The sequence below is a fragment of the Mirounga leonina genome, unplaced genomic scaffold (genome assembly GCF_011800145.1).
Source record: "Mirounga leonina isolate KUSES-001 unplaced genomic scaffold, KU_Mleo_1.0 Mir_151, whole genome shotgun sequence".
Classification (NCBI taxonomy): Eukaryota; Metazoa; Chordata; class Mammalia; order Carnivora; family Phocidae; genus Mirounga; species Mirounga leonina.
Window position 1 is genome coordinate 6,285,635 of NW_023270377.1, and position 22,252 is coordinate 6,307,886.

The following is a 22,252-nucleotide window of genomic DNA, read 5'->3' on the forward strand; positions in this document are numbered from 1 at the left end:
AAAAGACAAATGATGGCCAATGAGTCCTGAGCCAAAAGGCCCCATCTGCACTCCTCTCGGCTGACCTGTGCCCCTGCTGTGAATAGGCCTCTGGGAGCCAGAGCCCAGGTGTGCTCAGGCTCAGCCCACTGAGCCACCCACCCACGCCGCTGAGCCACCCACCCCTGCCTCTGCACCCACTGCCCCTCACTCACATAGCTCAGGAGCCCTAGGCTGCAGGAATCTGTCCACGCCCCTCCATCGCAAGTGTGAGACCCACCAAGCTCCCCTCAAATCTATCTCCATCTCCCTCCTGTGCTCCTCCTCTTGGTCATCTTGCTACACACAATGTCCCTTCAGAACACCCATAGCCTTCTGCTCATTCCTTACCCTCCTTATCCAGGTTTGTGGCTTCAGGGACCACACAGACACCAATGACCTTGCATGATGACCTCTAGATCTTCCTGAAGGGCAACACTTCACCCTCTACCAGAACGCGTCACTCCATATCCCACGGGCACCTCCTCGTCCTAAGCTTCCTTACTCGGAGAATGACACCACCATGAACCCAGTTACAGGGCCAGACCTCATCATCCCCTCGGAGTGCAGGCCACCATAGCTTCTCTCATAATCCCTCCAAGAGCCTCCTACCTACCTCATGTCTCCTTCGGGATACCTCCAATTCATGCCACCGGCAGGACCTTCCCAAAAGTCTCATTGAGTGTCTAGCTTTATTCTTTCAAGTAGGCTTCATACCCGGCATGGAGCCCAACATGGAGCTTGAACTCACAACCCTGAGATCAAGACCTGGCTGAGATCAAGAGTATGATGCCTAACTGACTGAGCCACCCAGGCACCCTGAGTGTCTAGCTTTAGAAGCTGCCACTTGTTTCCAGGAAAGGTTCAAAACTCTCGGCCAGGAGCTGCCTGCCACCTGCCCCAGCCCCACGGCTCGCCCAGCCGCACCACCACGTCCTCACCTCCCTGCACACACAGCCCCTCTGCCTAGCAGGCTGCCCGCCTCCTCTCTGCCACTCATCTCCAACACCAGCTCAGCAGAGAAACTGAGACACTCTCCAGTCTCATTTGTATGCTCCTTCCCTGGGTTCCTAAAGAATCTGTACATCGCCCTGTCTCGTGACCTTGACTACCGGTTTGCGTGCTGTGCACCCTGAACACAAGGACCCCACCTTACTTGGCCTTGCATCTGGCAGAGTCCCAGCCAGAGGAAGTCCTCAGAGAACAAACTGGAATGAGTGACACAGCACGAGACTCAGGCTACCAACAGGGCTGAGGGCCTGAAGCAGCAAGGCTGCACCTCAGGTTGTGAGAAAAATGGCCACGTGTGTTCCCTTGCGAACACTGGCCTCTCTCAGGCCTTCCTTCTCTGAAGGAGATGCGACACGTCCAGGCTGGGAATCGGGAAAATGAAGCAGTATCTCCAGTTTTGAGGTGACTGCCGGAGGTCAAGGCTGATTCCCAGAAATGGGAACTTACTAAACTAGCACCCACAGCACCTCTGTGGGCGCTTCTGAAGCCGGCTGGTCCCCCGCGACTTTACGGCCGACTGCGGGGCTTTGCACGCACACCAAGACGCGCACTCGGCTGTTCTCAGGTCGTGCTGTGCGGCCAGCCGGCCCCGCCCATTCCTCAGCCCCCACCCAGTGACCCCAGTGCCCTGCTGGGTAAAGGCCCGGACTTGCTCGGGATACGAGGGCTTTTGATGATCCCGCCACTGGCCCCATTTTTTAACTAAAATGACTTTTTTTTTCTTTTTTTTTTAAAGACTATCAAGCCGAGAGTGAATGTGCTCCCACACACAGACCAACAGTTCATCAGTCCACCTGGAGAAATGCGTGGAGGACAGCCTCTGAGGGCCAGGCCGGCAGGCTGCCGCCAGTGACGCTCCCCAACAGTGCCTTGCTGCCTGTGGGGACAAGCGACACGCCAGACCCCCAGGGTGCCGGCGGGCATGCTCCTCTGCCCTGCCAGGTGCCCAGGCTCCTGTTCCAGCAACACCTGACTCCAAAACAACACACTCCTAGGAGCCTCCAAGGCAAATACACACCAGAGAACACGTTCTGCAAGCTCCTTCCACAACAAATATCCTGGACAATCTCCCTTCCAGGCAAGGCGGCCTCTTAGAGTTCCTACCTTGAACTGGTGCTGCCAAGCAAGGAAGCTAAGAGTTCATTCAAATGACACAACTCACAGCAGCGAATGTTCTCCACAAACTACACAATGTACAAAAGTAGAAAGAACACACCTCAGATCTCCAGCTAACAAATAAAAGCCGTAATTCCTTTGCCCCATACACTGGGCTTCACGTGTCTGCACGTGTCACGGGACCTGAAAGTACAGTGTACCTGTGAGGTAAGAGACCTCCTGTGCCCTCCCAAAATGAAGACTCGCCCTGGCGGCCCCACTGGAGAAAAACGTCCTCCTCAGCACCAGGCAGCACTACAAAGAACGGGGCAGACCTGCAATCACGGACATAAGAACACGCCCATGCTGACAGATGCCAAGAGCAGGTAGTGCAACGGGAGGTAACGGGTAACGGCAGGGAACCCGACTTAGAAGGGCGTCTGCACAAGTGACCTACACACAGGAGAGCTAGAAAAACACGCAGCTCTATTCGCTGTCCAACAAAGACTATTTTTATTTCCTGTTTAAATTTGTCTGTATTTTTGAATCATTTTGTTCATGAGCAATGCATTATCTTCAAACATTTTTAAAACTCCAAGAAAGTTCTATTTTATAACCTTCCTACCCGAGGTGTGGTCCTCCGTTCATGAGGTCAAAGACTTGGGCGGGGTTCAGCAGCTGTTTGAATCTTCTGAGGAACTTCACACCCTGGTTGTCCCCACTTTTGGAATTGACAAAGACCAACAATGGGCTTGTGCAGGACGGAGGGCACGTGGCCTTCCAGAAGCCTGGATGTGAGGATGGAAAGGGAGAGGAGAAAATGAGAAAGCTATTCAAGATCCCGGCGGGGGCTCCACCATATAAAAAGCAGCCAACACCTGCAAGAGACCTGTAACTTCCACGTGCACACTCAGTCACCAGCCAGGGATCAATAAACATTCTTCCCCATCCCCATTCCCCACGGAGAAGGACAGTGCTCCCATGCAGTTTGACCTTGTGCTTACATGACTCGGTTTCAAAAAGACCATTCACTTCACTGCTGTCCTTCCCTCTTGCTCTCAATCTGGAGGAGCTAGTTCCTAAGATCCGCACCCCAGTTTCCTACCTTCTACCAAGGCCTGTTAACACACATCGTCATCTACCATCTGGACAGGTGAGCAGGTGCGGGTGAACACTGATCCACATCTGCGGCCAGATGGAAGCCAGCAGACGGAAAGCACAGCGCACGGCTCCCGTCCCAGTGTGCCCAACAGCCACAGGACTCCGTTTACCACCTCTATGCACGTCTTCTCTCCCCAGCTGCCTGGCCTGACCACTTCCCGACCACATCCCCAGATCACCAGGGTCACCCATTCCGGCACGGGGGAGGGGAGAACGCGGGTGAGCCAGGAGAGCACGAGGTACCCACCATCAGAATCGATGCTGTTGAGCGCAGTGGGCGGGATGACCGACACCTTGCACAGGCCCAGCGGGCACTTGGTCTGTAAGGACTCTTTACATGACGTGTGCACCTGAAACACATCACAAGGGGTCACCGGCATGCCCCAGAACCCTCCCTGCCACTGCGGCAGTGGGCACCTGGGGGCCGGCTGAGAACGTACAGGGAGCGGGTACCAGCCTGCGTGGCCACGCCCACTCACCATGGCCTTGCACCAGAGGCAGCGCCAGTCCTGCAGGCGCAGCACGCTGCCACACGTCTTGTCGCACACCGTGCACTTGGCACTCACGGGCAGGTTTCCTTCCAGCCACTGGTGCGGCATGGCGATCTGCAAACCAGAGACGTGTGCACCAGGGACGTCCCCAGAGCCCCACACACAGGCGAGGAAGCGTTCACACAAAAATGCTCTGAAACAAACTCAACCAAGACCTGCTGCTCGACACAAGCAGGGGGAAGGCAGGGTCTGCAGCGAGCTGCCCGGCACCCCACTCCTGCTGCCGGTGAGCACAGCACGACTCACAAGGGCTGGCCAGGCTGAGAGGCACAGCAGACCGTGCAGAGCCCCTCACACCCAGTGCGAGCAAGAGAAGTGAGCACAGGCCAGTGGGGGGGGGGACCTGGCCCCGATGCCAGCATGACGTGGAGAAGGTCGATGCAGGGTTGGCGGCCCCAGCACAGGGCCCTGTGGGCGGTTCCCCCCATGCATACCCCGTCCTCGTCCTCAATGATGTCCTTCCCAATGGAGGCCAGCGTGGTCCACTTGCAGTTGTTGGTTGCACGCACGGCACACCGTTTGTGGGCCTTAAATTTGCACACTGAGAGAGAACAGACACGGGACCCTCAAGCCTCAACTTTTTCAAGCCTCATCCAGCACGGTGCTTCCCATGCTTGAGGAGGTGGTCCCGCAGGACCTGCCCTGCTCCTCTAGGATGGCTGGGAATGAACACGGAGCGCTCCCCGTGTTGTAAACTACACAGCGGGGCTATGCACAGAGTTTGAGCAGTGAGACCAGCAGCCGGGACAGCGGGAGTCCGTTTCGGGGGGCTGCACACAGGCTCTGACCCGACTCCTCAGCCCTGCCCAGCAACACAAGCACCACTGCGAACCATGCCACATGCACGGTCACCGAAATTTAGAAATCACAGGATTTCTAGGTCACAAAATTGTCTCCCCCCCACTTTTATTAAGATTTTATTTATTTTGGGGCACCTGAGTGGCTGAGTTGGTTATGTATCCAACTCTTGATTTCAGCTCCGGTCATGATCTCAGGGTCCTGAGATCAAGCCCTGTGTTGGCTCCACGCTCAGTGGGGAGTCTGTTTCTCCCTCTCCCTCTGCCCCACCCCCCGCTTACACTCTCTCTCTAACAAGTAAATCTTAAAAAAAAAAATTTTTTTTTTATTTGAGAGCATGTGAGTGCTCGGGGGTGGGGGGGTGGGGGGTGGCATGGACAGAGGGGGAGGGAGAGGGACAAGCAGACTGCGCTGAGCATGGAGCCCAACATGGGGCTCGATCTCACAACCCTGAGATCATAACCTGAGCCAAAATCAAGAGTTGGATGCTTAACCAACTGAGCCACCCAGGCGCCCTGCAACCATTTAAAATGTACAAACCAGTCTTAACCTCACAGGTCGTACAAACACAGGCAGCAGGTGGGAACTGGCCCAGGGTCCAGAGCTTGTCGGCTTCTGCTCCTGACCTCTGCCCTTGTGCAACCACTACAACCCACCCTCCAGACCTGGAAGACCATGTTTAATCTGTTTATCCACAGCTCAGTTTTCCAAGGGGGTCTAACTACCTCGGGGAGGACTGATTTTCAACCTCTTTCCCTCTGTGTCTTTCACGTTTCCTCTTCATGCCTCCTTATCACCACCACTTCCCTTTTTACTTTTCCGTTACTACACAAAATAATTTATCAGACTCCTTAGTAGGTAAAATAAACACATCTGACTGATTTGTGGGGACTATTCAAGGGTTTCTAAGGCTTCGTCAAGTCAAACCTCAGGCCACGTTTCCCAGCAGACTAACACGCCACTCGTACCTTCACAGGACAGCCCATGTGACGTGACCCCGGACAGAGCCTCCCGGCACACATTGCAGTAGGTCGGCCTCGCATGGGAGCAGGCGTACCAATTGTGCATCCCTGAGAAATGGTCCATGCTGTACTGGGTAGGCTGGAAGAAGAAAAGAGGGATGGCAAAGATAAGGTGTCCCTTTGACATCCCTGAATGTGGTAACTTGAATGGGATTCAATAAAGCTTCCAAGAGAGGAGAAGAGAAAGGGTCAGCCAAAAGGACGAGCGATGAGCCTTAATTTTACAAGGAACATGCTGAGAAAGTGACTGCCAGACTGCTCAGTCCACACATGGTTGATGCTGGATGGCAGAATATTAATGGGCGGGTAACAAGAAGGGATGTTTCTCTTTCCGGACCTCAAAGTGCTCCCTGTTCTGGACGGTCTTCAGTGCTGCGATCCACTCTTCCATTTCTTTCCTGTTATCGGCACACAAGATGAGCTTCCTACATGGAGTGATGACCTAGAAGGAAACAAGAAATACAGGCGATAGAGCAATGAACAAAGGACAAATGCCAACAACTCTACAAACTTTTTCAAAATCTACTTTCACTATATTTTTTTAATGAAAAATGACAGACTCGTTCAGATTCTCAATTGAACAGAACATAAAAATGACCATCATGGGTCATTAAAAATCAAGAAAAGTCTCAAACCCAAGAAACAATCAAATTTAGTTTATACGTTCACTAAAAATCAACTCAAGTGGACATTCACCGACCAACTACCACTCAGACAAGGTAATAAGCCACAGGAAAATTTTAAAAAGGAAAGAAAACACAGTTGCTATCACTCCAAAGAGCTCACAAATTGAGGTCCAGCACCTGAACAGTTTAGGGAAAGTTGGTCCAAGTTACGTGAAATATAAGCATTTCAAATGTATCATACGTAATGTCCTTGTACAAAACCTGTACTATGTGACAAGAGAAAAACAACCAGCTACTACACTCAAGGGCCTGAACAACTTAACTGGAAATGAGGTCAGGAACCTGTAATAATCAATAAATGAAAACTGTATCCACAACATATAAAGAGTTTTTACAAATCAATAGAAAGATCTTTCTTACCAAAAAAAAGCTATGGACTTGCATCTCAGAGAAGAAATACAAAGGGCTAATAAATGAATAAAAAGATGCTTAAATGCTCTAGTCATTGGGGAACACAGATGAAAACGGCCATCTATTTTTTACCTATCAGACTGGCAAAGTTTTGAAAGATGGTGATCCAGTGTTGGCAGAAGTATGGGAGAAAAGAGTATAAACTTTTGAGGGAAGAATTTGACAATGTCTACCAAAATTTTAAAAAGTCGTAACATTTTACATATTTTGTTTTGTACTGATGTACAATATCTACATGGTTCCAAAGTCAAATCTACAAAATAGGTACAGTCAGAAGTCCAGCTTCAACTTGTGTCCCCCACAGCCTGGTTCCCTCCTTTCCCCACAGGCAGCTTCAAAAAAATAAGTACGAGGGGCGCCTGGGTGGCTCAGTCGTTAAAGCGTCTGCCTTCGGCTCAGGTCATGATCCCAGGGTCCTGGGATCGAGTCCCGCATCGGGCTCCCTGCTCTGCAGGAAGCCTGCTTCTCCCTCTCCCACTCGCCCTGCTTGTGTTCCCTCTCTTGCTGTCTCTCTCTCTCTCTCTCTCTGTCAAATAAATAAATAAATAAATCTTAAAAAAATAAATAAGTACGAGTATGGTTTATCCTTCCTTTTTAAGACAGATGCAAACACATATCTATTCGAATTTCCCTCTTTTTAAAAAAGTAGTATCACACACATACTTTTCTCCACCTTTGCTTTTTCATTTCATATCTATCCTGCCTACCTCTCCTTAGCAACATGGGGTGTTTCCTTACTCTCTCTTACAGCTGCACAGAGCTCCACTGGACAGAAGCCCCGGAGTCTATTCAATCAGCTCCCTATTAATAGAAATCTTACGTTGTTGAAAACCCTTTCCTAGCTCAAATAGTGCTGCAATGAATAGCTTTTTCACTGACCTCATATGTTTCCTGGTGTATTTGGGGGAGAAGTTCCTAGAAGCAGAACTGCCCTGACGAAGAATAAGCGCATATGTAATTTTCCTGCCAAATTCCCTCCCTGGGGCTGGTGCCATCTGCATTCCCACCAGCAGTGTTAGGAAAATGCCTGTGTCCCCAAGGATTCACCCATAAATCATGCTACTTAACTTTTGGATTTGGGCCCATCTTTTAGCTTTAATTTATATTAGCAACACTCAAATTATTAGATGATCATGTTTTTGGTTCGGGAAATTTAGAAATGGTATTTTGTAAATTATCTCTTTGGTGATTTCTAGAACCACCTGTAAGGTTTAATCACAGAAGGGGATAATTAGAACTGGGTCACAAATGCATGGTCCATTCTCCCATGTCACGGGGATAACTACACAGAGGCCAGACTGGGAAAGCTGCAGGGCGGGGGGGGAGGTGCGGCGCTGGAGGACAGAGAAAACAGAGGACTGGAGAAGCTGGGTGCCCCTCCCGAGGATGGGGGTGGCAGCTGCTGTGCTCTACATGTGGAGAGCACCATGAATAGCCAGCCCATATCCCAGGATCTGCCCAGCAAAGCACATGCCGAGTGTCTGCTTTAGACCTGAGATTCCAAGACTATGACAGGCCAGGTTCCCACTCACAGAGCACTGACCCTGCAGAGAGACAGAAAAACAAGGAAGCAATTTCAGACACAGGCCCTGAAGACGAAGTAGTCGTGGGAATGCGGCTGGTGGGCGCTTTGTACGGACAGGGTGGTCAGGGAAGGCCATGGGCGAGCTGGCAACTGCCAATGGCCTGGGGTCGGTGCTTTAAGGAATTTTCATGGTCTGTCTATAAATCTCAGCAAGCATTTCTTTATTATCCATTCTGGGATGAGTCCTAATACTTAAAAATTTTTATCCGTGTAATAAATATAGTTAGAGAAAGAGAATATATTTTGCGTAAGTCAGAGATTATATTAAGAGTTATACAATATGACAGAAGAGTTACGGAAGAGAACAATGACATTTTTTATGTCCATTCTATTTTAGGTCTTGCATCTGCTACTCCTGTGACAACCTTTACAAGATGAAGTGCTCACATTATTCCAGAACTCAGCTGTATCGTCTGAGAAGATAGATCTTTGGGCCCAGCATCTTCCACAAGCCGAAGGGGGGGGCGGGGAACGACTGTGGAATAGCTTTGTGAGTACTGGGCACCACGGGGCAGCAAGTTATAGACAAAACTGTTGTGTTTAAAGACAGGGAGTTAAGATGAAACAAATGATAGATGACATCACTTCCTCAATCTGTGTGGTTGTTTACAGTGAGTAAACACTGACAGATAAATGTCCAAGAACCTGGTTTCAGCCTTTTTATTTTTTATTTTTTTTAAGATTTTATTTATTTATTTGACAGAGAGAGGCACAGCGAGAGAGGGAACACCAGCAGGGGGAGTGGGAGAGGGAGAAGCAGGCTTCCCGCCGAGCAGGGAGCCTGATGCGCAGCTCCATCGCAGGACCCTGGGATCATGACCCGATCCGAAGGCAGACGCTTCGCCGACTGAGCCACCCAGGCGCCCCTCAGCCTTTTTAAAAAACTCTTACTTGTGCAGGTTTGAAGAAGCCTCAGACAGACAGATTTGAACCCTACCCAGCCACTGACAGGCCAGGAAACATGGGTAGACTGTCATCGTTTCTATTCTGGAAAAGGAGGAGAAAAGTTAGCTACCTGGGTTGTTATGGGACTGAAAGGGACCCATGTGCACAGGACTTACACGGGACCCGACACGTGGCTTTAGGACACTCTTCCAGGTCTGAAGTCCTGATGAGCTGTGTAACCCGGAGCATCTACCTCCCCTCCCTGTGCCTCCACACACCCCTCTGAATGCGGGGGCTGTCATGTCAATGTCACACCCCAGTGTTGTCCGAGGGTGGAAGCACGCTCTCACACATACACACCAGTGCTGCTTCAGGCTCTAGGGCCTGATCTGAGGGCATTACCTGTTTGATAGGACCATGTGACACCACCCTCCTGAGACCGGTCTAGTACCAACAGTCCATGTCTCAGATCATGAGAATCGTCACAGAAGACTCCCACCAAATAAAAGTCCATCTCCGCTTCTCTCCCGTCACGTCCTGTCACCTTTGAGACAGAATCCGTATTTCTTAGTGGTCCACAAGACTGGTCATGACTCCATCGCCTTGAAAGATTCCTCCTCACCCTGGTCTCCTGGCAAGGTCCTCAACAGCCTTCTGGCCCTGAGGAAGCTTCCCAAACACCAACTGGCAGTGTCGAATACCCCAACAAAGGCTCCTGCCTGTCCCTCTTTGCTTCCCTAACACCAGCCTGGGGCCAGTGCACAAGAAAGGTGGAGATGGAAGGGTCTCCTCAGAAGAAAAGGAAAATGAGCAGCTGCTAATAAAAGAGCTGTCCTGGACAGGGTTTCTTATTCAGTTCCTTGATTTGGGAGACAGAGTGGGCAGGACAGGCCCCAAGAGAGAAGCAGGTGCTGGATGAGACCTCTCCTGGCTGCTCACCCCGCTCACAGGACAGGAAGAAGGCAGGAAGAGATGTTCCTAGAAATAATTGAACTGTCCCTCTGTTTGGATTGCGGCCAAGACCACAACTCTTAGAAACCAAGGAATGGTGCAAAAAAGGTGAAACTATACCCACTATTCCCAAAATCTAGCCTTCACACAGAAAAGGCTTTAGAGACCAAAAATGCTCTCTATTTTTCAAGCAAAGAAATGGCTCACATAACTAAATCAACTGAAATGGTAAACGCAAATTAAAAGTAGGGTCATACATGAACTTGACAGGACCAGTGACATCACAGAGAGTCAGTGATGATAAGCAGACTTGGTACCGAGGGAGGGGACAGAGTAATACTACAGAGGAAGGTGACAGACCACGTCATGGAAACCCACTTAACTGGAGAGTGAAAGCACACTGTGGACCTTGAAGCTAGCAAGACAAGAGAGACTGAAAGAGAAAGGATATCACAGAGAAAATGGTGGAAGCATTTCTCTCCTAATCTGAGGAGGCAGGCCAGGAAAGCAGTAAACCAAGGTGAATCTTCAGACACTTACCGAAATTCTCCTGAGGGTAAGAGAACTTAAAAATCAGTAAGAAAAGGGGCATCTGGGTAGCTCAGTCAGTTAACTGTCTGACTCTTGGTTTTGGCTCAGGTCATGGTCTCAGGGTAGTGGGATGGAACCCCGCATCGGGCTCCCAGCTCAGCGTGGAGTCTCCTTGAGATTCTCTCTCTCTCAGGCACCTGGGTGGCTTAGTCAGTTAAGCGTCTGCCTTCAGCTCAGGTCATGATCCCAGGGTCCTGGGATCGAGTCCCACATTGGGCTCCCCGGTCTGTGGGGAGTTTGCCTCTACCCCTCCCCCTGCTTGTGCTCACCCGCTCTCTGTCTCTGTCTCTCACAAAAATAAATAAAATCTTAAAAGAGAGAGACACTCTCTCTCTCCCTCTGCCCTTCCCCCCGCTTGTTCTCTCTCTAATGAATAAAATCTTTTCAAAAAATTGAAAAATAAAAACAATCAGTAAGAAAATAGGCCAACTAACAGAAAAATGGACAAAAGACTCAAACAGTTATTTCACAACCAATAAGGCACATGAGAATGCACTCAACCTTGTTAGTAATCTAGGAACTGGACATTAAAATCCCAGCATGGTGTACCTTTCACGGTGGCTGAACTGAAAAATGTGGACAACGTCAAGTATCGGTAAGGACGTACATCAACTAGAACAACCATACAAGGCTAGTAGGAAGGCAATTTGGTGCAATGACTTTGGAAAACAGTAAAGCTGAACTCATGTACACCCTATGGCCCAGCAATTCCACCTAAACACTCCTCATCAAAACACACACAAACGTTTATGGCATCAGTACTGGTAAGAGGCCTACAATGAACACAACCCAAACACCCAGCACTGGTAGACTAGACAAATATACTGTAATATATTTATATAACGGAAAACCACGGAACAATGAGAACAAACCATCTACTGCTAATAACACAATGTATTTTATAATACTGAAAGAAAGAAGCCAGACACAAAAGAACATTTACTGTTTATACAATTGCATACGCATATATAAAGTTAAGATAAACCAGGCAAAACTAACTGATGGTGTTGGAAGCTAGCTGCTTCCAGTGCTTGCTTTTGGGAACAAGGGTACATGGGAGAACTACTGGAGGCTGCTAATGCTCTGCTCCTTTATCTGGAACATCCATCAAGCTGTGCACTTGTAGTAAGTGTACTTTTCCATACGTATGCTCTATTTCAGTAAAAAGGATACAGAATTTGGAATAAAACCAACCATATAACTGAATCAAAAGAAAAATGGCACAGCTGCCCAGACTCTTAAATAAAGTCTGGTTAGAAAGCCAAGTGTACAAGAAATAGGCAAAAGAAGATGGAAATGTGTGAATCAACACAAGAGACTAGCAGAGCTACTCTAAAATAGTGTTAGAAATAGATCCAGGGATGGGGCGCCTGGGTGGCTCAGTCGTTAAGCATCTGCCTTTGGCTCAGGTCATGATCCCGGGGTCCTGGGATCGAGCCCTGCATCGGGCTCCCTGCTCAGCGGGGAGCCTGCTTCTCCCTTTCCCACTCCCCCTGCTTGTGTTCCCTCTCTCACTGTGTCTCTCTCTGTCAAATAAATAAATAAAATCTTAAAAAAAAAAAAGGGGGGGGGGGAAGAAAAGAGATCCAGGGGCACCTGAGTGACTCAGTTAACCATCTGACTCTTGATTTTGGCTCAAGTCATGATCTCAGGGTCATGAGATCAAGCCCTGTGACCAGCTCTATGCTTAGTGCAGAGTCTGCTTGTCCCTCTCCCTCCCCTTCTGCCCCTCCCCCGGCAAACGCTCTCTCAAATAAATCTTAAAAAAAAAAAAAATGGACCCAAACACAGGGGAAAATGTTTAGTCTTACTCATAAGATAAATGCAAATTAAAATTACTAAATACTTTTCTTTTTAACCTACCGATTCATAGAGATCAAAAGTTTGATAACATGCCCTGTTGACTCTCATATGTTATAGTATAAATTAGTACAACCCCTATGAGGAACATTGGTGAAATCAAGCAAACTTTATTTTTTTAAAGATTTATTTGAGAGAGAGAGCATCCACATGTGCACATGTGAGGAGGGGGAGGGGCAGAGGGAGAGAATCTTCAAGCAGACTCCTCCCTGAGCACAGAGCCCAACATGGGGCTCAATCTCCTGACCCATGAGATCATTACCTGAGCCAAAACCAAGAGTCTGACGCTTAACCGACTAAGCCACCCAGGCGCCCCAATCTAGCAAACTTTAAAATATATATCTTTGTCTTAGAATAGTGCTTCTACAAATACGTCTTCATGAGAACTTCCATATACAGTATATACGGGGTTATTCATGGCAGCACTCATTGTAAAGACAGTAAGAGTGGAAATAAATACTGATCAAGGTAAGCCTGGTAGAGACTGGCTACATAAATTGTGGTGCACTCATACAATGGAATACTACACAGCCACTAAAGAGACTGAAGCTACTTCTTCATGCACTTACAGCGAACAACCTCTCAGATGTATTGTCAAGTGCTCGATGCAAACTGCAGGAACAATGTGGGTGAAGAAGGAAAAAGACTAGTTGCCTCTAATGAGGGGACCACTCAGAGCCGGGGAACCTCCTTTATAAACCTTTTATCCTTTAAATTTCTGTACCACGTATGTAAATTATTCATTTAAAAAAAATAATTATTAAAACAAATAAAGCCTTGTGATTGATTTCTAGTTCCATAACATTGTGGTCAGAAAAGATGCATGGTATGACTTTGATTTTTTTTTTTTGCATTTGTTGAGACTTATTTTGTGGCCTAATATCTCATCTATTCTGGAGAATGTCCCATGTGCACTTGAAAGAATGTGTATTCTGCTGTTTTAGGATGGAATGTTCTGAATATGTCTATTAAATCCACTGGGTCCAGTGCAGAAATTTGGAAAGACCACAAATACATGGAAGTTAAACAACATGCTACTAAACAATGAATGGGTCAACCAAGAAATCAAAAATTACATGTAAACAAATGAAAATGAAAACACAAGAGTCCAAAATCTTTGGGATGCAGCAAAAGTGGGTTCTAAGAGTGAAGTCTATAGCAATACAGGCCTATCTCAAAAAGCAAGAAAAATCTCAAATAAACAACCCAACCTTACACCTAAAGGAGACAGAAAAAGAACAATTAAAACCAAAACCCTGCAAAAGGAAGGAATTAATAAAGATTAGAGCAGAAATAAATGATATGGAAACAAAAAAACAAAAAACAAAAAACAAAGCAATGAAACCAGGAGCTGATTCTTTGAAAAGATCAGCAATATTGAAAAACCTCTCACCAGATTCATCAAAAGAGAGAGAGAAAGAGAGGAAAAGAGGACGCAAACAAAATCACTATTGAAAGAGGAGAAATAACAGCCAAACCACAGAAATACAATTATAACAGAATATTATGAAAACCTATATGCCAACAAATTGGACAACTTAGAAGAAATGGATAAATTCCTAGAAACATATAAACTACCACAAATAAAGTAGGAAGAAATAGAAAACTTGAGCAGACCAATTACCAGCAATGAAACTGAATCAGTAATCAAAAAACTCCCCAAGGGGTGCCTGGGTGACTCAGGCATTAAGCATCTGCCTTCAACTCAGGTTATGATCCCAGGGTCCTGGGATTGAGCCCCGCATCGGGCTCTCTGCTCAGCGGGAAGCCTGCTTCTCCCTCTCCCACTCCTTGCTGTCTCCCTCTCTGTCAAATAAATAAATAAAATCTTAAAAAAAAAAAAAACCTCTCCCAAAAAACAAAAGTCCAGGACCAGATGGCTTCACAAGCAAATTCTACCAAATGTTTAAAGAAGAGTTAATACCTATTCTTCTCAAACTCTCAAAGCTTCCAAATTTATTCTATGAGGCCAGTATCACCCTGATACCAAAACCAGATAAAGACACCACAAAAAAAAAGAGAACAAGCCAATATTTCTCATGAATAAAGATGCAAAAATCCTCAACAAAATATTAGCAAACCTAATCCAACAATACATTAAAAAAAAAGTCATACACCACCATCAAGCGGGATTTATTCTCAGGATGCAAGGTGGTTCAATATTTGCAAAACAATCAATGTGATATGTCACATCAGTAAGAGAAAGGATAAAAACCGTATGATCAATTCAACAGATGCAGAAAAAGCATCTGATAAAAGTACAACAACCATTCATAATAAAAACCCTCTGCAAAGTAGGTCTAGAGGGAACATAACTTAACATAATAAAGTCCATATATGAAAAACCCACAGCCAACATTATCCTCAATGGTGAAAAATACAAGAGCTTTCCTCCTAAGGTCAGGAGCAAGAAAAGGATGTCCACTCCCACTTTTATTCAACATAGTACTGGAAGTCCTAGCCACAAAAATCAGACAATATAAGGAAATAGAGGGCATCTAAATTGGTAAGGAAGAAGAAAGCTCTCACTATGTGCAGACGACATGATACCATATATAGAAAACCCTAAAGACTCTACAAACAACTACCAGAACTGATCAATGAATTCAGTAAAGGCGCAGAATACAAAATCAACATACAGAAATCTGTTGCATTCCTATACACTAATAATGAAGCAGCAGAAAGTGAAATTAAGAGAACAGTCCCATGGGACGCCTGGGTGGCTCAGTTGGTTAAGTGTGTGCCTTCGGCTCAGGTCATGATCCCAGAGTCCTGGGAATGAGTCCCACATCAGGCTCCCTGCTCAGCAGAAAGCCTGCTTCTCCCTCTGCCTGCCACTCCCCCTGCTTGTGCTCTGTCTGTCTCTCTGACAAATATAATGTTTTAAAAAAAAAAGAAAGAAAACAGTCCCATTTACAATGGCATCAAAAAACAATAAAGTATCTAGGAATCAGCTTAACCAAAGAGGTGAAAGACCTGTACTCTGAAAACTATGAAACAGTGATGAAAGAAATTTAAGACAATGCAAAGAAATGGAAAGACATTCCATGGGTCATGAGTTGGAAGAACAAATATTTTTAAAATGTCTATACTACTCAAAGCAATCTACAGATTAAATGCAGTCCCCATGGGCGCCTGGGTGGCTCAGTCGTTGGGCGTCTGCCTTCGGCTCAGGTCATGATCCCAGGGTCCTGGGATCAAGTCCCGTGTCGGGCTCCCTGCTTAGCGGGAAACCTGCTTCTCCTTCTCCCACTCCCCCTGCTTGTGTCCCCTCTCTCACTGTGTCTCTCTCTGTCAAATAAATAAATAAAATCTTTAAAAAATGAATGAATGAATGAATGAATGAATGAATGAATGCAATCCCCATTAAAATACCAATGGCATTTTTAACAGAACTAGAACCGACTAATGCTAAAATTTGTATGGAACCACAAAAGACCTCAAATAGCCATAGCAATCTTGAAAACTAAAATGGAGGTATCACAACTCCAGACTTCAAGTTATATTACAAGCACTAGTGATCAAGGGCGCCTGGGTGGCTCAGCCAGTGAAGCGTTTGCCTTCGGCTCCTGGGATCAAGCCCCACATCGGGCTCCCTGTTCAGCGGGAAGCCTGCTTCTCCCTCTCCCCCTGCCTGCCACAAATACCTGTGTGCTCTCTCTCTCTCTCTCTCTGTCAAATAAATAAATAAAATCTTAAAAAAAAAAAAAAAAAACAGTAGTGATCAAAACAGTATGTACTGGCATAAAATAGACACATAGATCAATTGAATAGAATAGAAAACCCCAAAATAAACCCACAATTATATAGTCAATTAATCTTCAACAAAGGAGGCAAGAATATGCAATGCAAAAAAGACTCTCTTCAACAGACGGTGCTGGGAAAACTGGACACAGCTACATGCAAAAGAATGAAAGTGGACCATTCCTTTCACCATATACAAAAATAAACTCAAAATGGATTAGATCTAAATGTGAGACTTGAAACCATAAAAATTCTTGAAGAGAGCACAGGCAGTAATTTCTCTGACATCGGCCGTAGCAACATTTTTTAGATTTCTTGAGGCAAGGGAAATAAGAGCAAAAATAAACTATTAGGACTACATCAAAATAAAAAAGTCCTGCACAGTGAAGGAAACAATCAACAAAACTAAAAGGCAACCTACTGAACAGGAGAAGATATCTGCAAATGACATTTCCAATAAAGGGTTAGTATCCAAGATATATAAAGAACTGATACAACTTAACAAAAAAAAACCCCAAATAATCCAATTTAAAAATAGGCAGAAGATCCAGACAGACATTTCTCCAAAGAAGACATACAGATGGCCCACAGACACATGAAAAGATGCTTGACATCACTCAGCATCAGGGAAATGCAAGTTAAAACCACAATGAGATATCACACCTCACACCTGTTAGGATAGCTAAAATCAACAACATAAGAAACAACAGGTGTTGGCAAGGATGAGGAGAAAGGGGAACCCTTCATGCACTGTTGGCGGGAATGCACACTGGTGCAGCCACTATAGAAAATACTATGGAGGTTCCTCAAAAAATTAAAAATAGAATTACCCTTCTAAAACTAATGATGTAATGTATGGGGATTAACATAAGAATAAAAAATTAAAAAAAAAAAAATAGAATTACCCTAAGACCCAGTAATCACACTATTGGGTATTTACCAAAAAAATACAGAACATTAATTCAAAGGGATACATGCACCCCTATGTTTACTGCAGCATTATTTACAATAGCCAAACTATGGAAGCAGTCCAAGTGTCCAATGAAAGATGAATGGATAAAGAAGATGGGGGGGGGGTGTGGGGGGGGGGTGTACACACACAATGGAATATTATTCAGCCAGAGAAAAGAATGAAATCTTGCCATTTGCAATAACATGGATGGAGCTAGAGAATATAATGCTAATAAGCGACCTAAGTCAGACAGAAAGACACATACTGTATGATTTCACTCGTGTGGAATTTAAGAAACAAAACAGATGAGCAAAGGAAAAAAAGAGAGAAACAAACTAAGAAACAGAGTCTTAACTACAGAGAATAAACTGATTACTAGAGGGGAGGTGGAAGGGGATGGGAGGATGGGGGAAATAGGTGATGCGGATTAAAAAGTACATTCATCATGATGAAGAATAAAATAAAATAAAACCTTAAGTTTATAATATATGCTAAAGGCTCCAAAACAAAGCTTTAGAAGTTTTATTTGAAATGAGAACTCTTGCTTTCATACAAATGATCTTCCAGGAAATAGGAGAAAACACTTAGCTTCTCCAAACAAGTCTAAGACACCCTAGCCAGACATATACCTTCCAGTGGCCTGGGAAGAATTAACCAAGGAGGTCATTAAACTACAAGCAATGATCTTTGAGAGACCAAGGTGAAAAGGGCGACGTGCCAGACACATACAGAAGTGATGCTTAATGAAGAACGTGGACTTGAAGTATATACGCACTAGCTATGACAGGGACAGCAACAGAGTGCCAGAGGACAGTGGCAGCCACCAGTCGGGCACTTAGTAGTCTCAAGAAATCTGCTGCGTGTTTACAGATATTTGCACACTACATCTTCTCCAGAACCTTGTAAAGCAGGTGTTGGGAGAAGAAACTGAGGCCCTACATCCTGGGGTTAAGGAAGCAGGGGTCGAGACACCAGGCAGGCTGGCTCCTGACCTCTACCCAAGAGCAGCGTCCCACCTGGATTCCCGGCCAGGCACGGAGGGCCTGAGGTAGGGGAGGAACCGGCACTCGCCAAGAGTCCTCCCGGGCTCTCAGAACATGCAGTGTCTGGCACAGTGCATTTCCTTTTTGGCAGGGGCATTGGACTGGAGCATCGGGGCAAGGACGACAGGGACAGTTCACTGAGTCATCTGCCCGCTGCCCCGCCCACTCTGACCAGGTTCCCCACGAGTGTTCAACCAGAGGGTAGAGAAAGTAGGTCTGGAGGATGATGACGAGGGCAGTCCCTGACTCACCAGCCACATCCTGTCCAGCAATTCCTAATCACAGATTTATCTGGATGTGCCTCTCATTCGTAAATGTGACCTTAAATGACAAAAAGATCAAGATCCTGCAAACTCTGTCGTGCTGGAACCACAGGCCAAACCAAACAACCTGAATAGTAATAAACACGAAGTTCTGGGCTTGAGATGGTCTGAAAGCCACGACGAGCAGGGGGACAGACACGCAGCTCGGACTGAGGGCCGCTCAGACACTCTTGTCAGATTTGCTGGTCCAAAAAATAATAAAAGTAACAAGCAGACTTCTGCTTCCAGGAAGAAGCTTAGACATATTTTTTTCCTATTCCTCTAAGTACAACTAACACCCTGGACACTAGATATTTTAAAAATATGAGAAGACTCTGGAAGGTGGAGAGAAGAGGGCAGACCAACTACAGGCCTCGGGGTCTCAGAATGACATGCAGCAGAGCTCCTGGGGTCTCTGTTGGCCTCAGGCATCCTACAGCAGAGCTGAGGAAGCCAGCAGCCAGAAAGGCTTAAAAAGTCCACCAAAAGCCTGCTCTCTCTAGCCATGGGACCAGGAAAGGGGCAGCCTAACAAGGCAGAAAATCAATAGTAGAGTTGCCAATAACCACCCTACTCCAGCCAAATACCACAGAAAACACTGTGGCCCTCACCCCCACTGTGCCAGGCAGAAATGAGGCACTCCAGCACCCCAGTGCATAGTGTCCAGAGAAGACCAAATAGAAACGTCCATCCCTGCAGGCCACACCCCAGTGGTGTCAGAGGATGGATGTACGGAACAACTAAGCACAGCGAGAGGCATTCCACCTCATTAGCCAGTACGGAAATGCTGATTAAATCACAATGCGCTATTAACTATACACCTACTAAATGGCTTAAAATAAGAAACAGTGACACCACCAAATGCTGGAGAGGATGTGGAGAAACTAGCTCACATTGTTGGTGGGCATGTAAAATCATACAGCCACTCTGCCAAACAGTTTGTTGGGCAATTTCTTGAAGAACCAAACATGCAGCTACCGTAAGACCCAGCAATTCCATTCCTGGGCATTTATCCCAAAGAAATGAAGACTTGTGTTCACACAAAAACCTGTCCATGAATGTTCATAGCAGCTTTACCTGCAATCGCCAAAAACTGGAAACAACCCAGGTGTCCTTTAGTGGTAAATGACTGAACACACCATGGCACACCCATTCCATGGAATATTACTCAAGGAAGAAAAGGCAACAACTATCACACATATAACAACAACCTGGGTGGAGCTCCAGGGAGTTATGTTGAATGAAAAAAGCCCATCCCCAGAGGTTATATACTGTATGTTCCCATTTATACAGCATTCTTGAGATGATGAAATTACAGAAATGAACAGATCCACGGTTGCCGGGGTTAAAGAAGGGAGTGGGTGTGGTATAAAAAGCAACCCAGGGATCCCTGTCCAGATGGAAACATTCTGGTTCTTGACTGTATCAATGTCAACATCCTGGTTGTGATGTTGTACCACAGTTTCCCAAAACATTACCACTGGTGGAGACTCGGTAGAGAACACAAAGGATCTCTGTATTATTTCAACTCCATGTGAATCTACAATGATCTCAGAAGGCTTAATTAAAAATAAGTAACCACAATCAACTTTCTATATCTTATATGTTTAAACTGGGAAAATAGGGAGTAACTCCAGAACAATGTGGTATTTCTTAAGAACAAGGGCATCTATGGTCTCCCTTGGCACAAATTAAAAGTGTAATCTTATCTTGTTAAAATCATTTGTAGGTAGTGCAAACTCATTAAACATTTGGCCTGCCAAGGAAATATGTGGACACACCTCTGGTGCACATTCCCTAAGAAATCCCAATCAAGTCCTCTCCATACGCCTGAGTCCAAGCAAGCACACATGAGGGTCACAGAGCTCTGTTATCCGGCTGTGACACGTGGCCTGGTACTCGAGCCTGCACGAGAGAGCACCAGAAATGGCAGGACTCATTTCTACACACAACAGTGCTTGAAAAATCAATAAAGCTGCGTTTCTTGTCAGCCACGAGAAGGGAGGATGTCAGAACCACAGGTCCTGCCCTCACACGGCACCACCCTTTCTGGGTGGGCCGACCCCAGCAGCCCTGCCCCAACTGCAGGTGCACTCAGGATAGACCCGAAACACGTGCAAGACAAGCCGCCCCCCAGCTCCAGACCCACAGATCCCGCTGCCAACCAGACAGGCCCCTTCGGGTCCCACTCCCACATTTAGATGTGTCCTTCTGCGAACGGTCCCCCCACAGGCCAGCTTCACCTCCTCTCCCACGCTCAACCCTCACGTTTGGGCTCCAAATTCTTCCTTTCTTCTCAGAAGTAAATTCAAGCAGCTTTCACTTGAACAGACAAGCCCCCTGCTCCCGTGGAGCTTTCATTCAAATGTAGACAGGAAATGAATACTAAATACTACCATAAAGTAAATTACATAGTATGGAGAGTAGTGACTGGTGACAAATCTATGGAAAAAAGATCAGAAAAAGGAGGTCAGGGTCAACATACCCTTTTCCTCATTGGAAAAGACTGGAAGGACATGGAAAGGAAGGGACGGGCCACAGCCTGAAGCAGGAGCACAGCCGGTGACTGGAGCCAAGTGACCCAGGGGAGAGGCGCCTGGGATGAACCCGGGGAAGCAACAGGCCACACGGTACCATGCAGGCACCGCTAAGAACTTTGCCCTTTCTGCCAAGTGAAACGGGGAGCTGTGGTGCTTTTGAGCAGAAGGCCGACATCTGATTTAGGTTTAAAAAGCATCATTCTTGGGACACTTGGGTGGCTCAGTCGGTTAGCGTCTGCCTTCGGCTCGGGTCGTGATCCCGGGGTCCTGGGATGGAGCCCTGCATTGGGCTCCCTGCTCTGCGGGGAGCCTGCTTCTCCCTCTGCCTGCCGCTCCCCCTGATTGTGCTCACTCTCTCTCTCGCTCTGACAAATATAAAATCTTTTTTAAAAAAACAAAAATAAAAATAAAAAGCATCATTCTGGTTACTTTATTGAAAACAGAACATAAGCGTCAGGGCAGAAATCAGTACCCTTTGGGGAGGATGCTCAGCAATCCCATCGAGAGAGAAGGGAAGGGGAACGGTTTGCTGCACTCTCAAGTGTCCTGAAGGCAACAGGGTTTCGGGACAGACTGGATGGGGTATGGGACAAAGAGGAGCCAACAACTACCCCCTGAACAGCTGGAGAGATGGAGCTGCCATCCTGGGATGAAGAAGGCTGTGAACAGGACTTGCAGTTGCGGGAGGGGTCTGTAGCTCAATTTTGGACATGCTGAGGTTCAAGTGTCTATCAAAATCTTGACCATGTCCAATGCCTTATCCCATCCATGAGGAACTTCACCTTGCCATCAGCCTGACTGCATTAAAAAAAGAAACGAGAGGCACGCCTGGGTGTCTCAGTTGGTTGAGCGTCTCTTGATTTCGGCTCAGCTCATGATCTCAGGGTTGTGAGATCAAGTCCCACATCGGGCTCCACCCTGAGTGTGGAACCTGCCTAAGATTCTCTCTCTCCCTCTGCCCCTCCCCACCCCCTTTCTCGCTCTCTCTCTCTCTGAAAGAGAAAGAAAGAAAGAAAGAAAGAAAGAAAGAAAGAAAGAAAGAAAGA

The 22,252-nt window shown here is 46.6% G+C and overlaps 1 protein-coding gene across 5 annotated transcripts in view; it reads right to left on the reverse strand.

Annotated features, from left to right (window-relative positions):
• The window catches only part of DGKD (diacylglycerol kinase delta), a 131,665-nt gene that overhangs the window by 33,623 nt on the left and 75,790 nt on the right, over window positions 1-22,252 (reverse strand). For 3 of the 5 annotated variants that reach the window (XM_035006827.1, XM_035006826.1, XM_035006828.1), the window contains 6 exons: window positions 5,994-6,098; window positions 5,603-5,735; window positions 4,271-4,377; window positions 3,765-3,890; window positions 3,533-3,635; window positions 2,750-2,912 (listed from right to left, as the gene is read on the reverse strand). In XM_035006827.1, coding sequence (XP_034862718.1) covers window positions 2,750-2,912; window positions 3,533-3,635; window positions 3,765-3,890; window positions 4,271-4,377; window positions 5,603-5,735; window positions 5,994-6,098 — 737 coding nt within the window. Of the gene's footprint in view, window positions 1-2,749; window positions 2,913-3,532; window positions 3,636-3,764; window positions 3,891-4,270; window positions 4,378-5,602; window positions 5,736-5,993; window positions 6,099-7,632; window positions 7,766-9,229; window positions 9,326-22,252 lie in introns of those variants that run through there. The other 2 variants (XM_035006829.1, XM_035006830.1) reach the window with 2 other exon arrangements.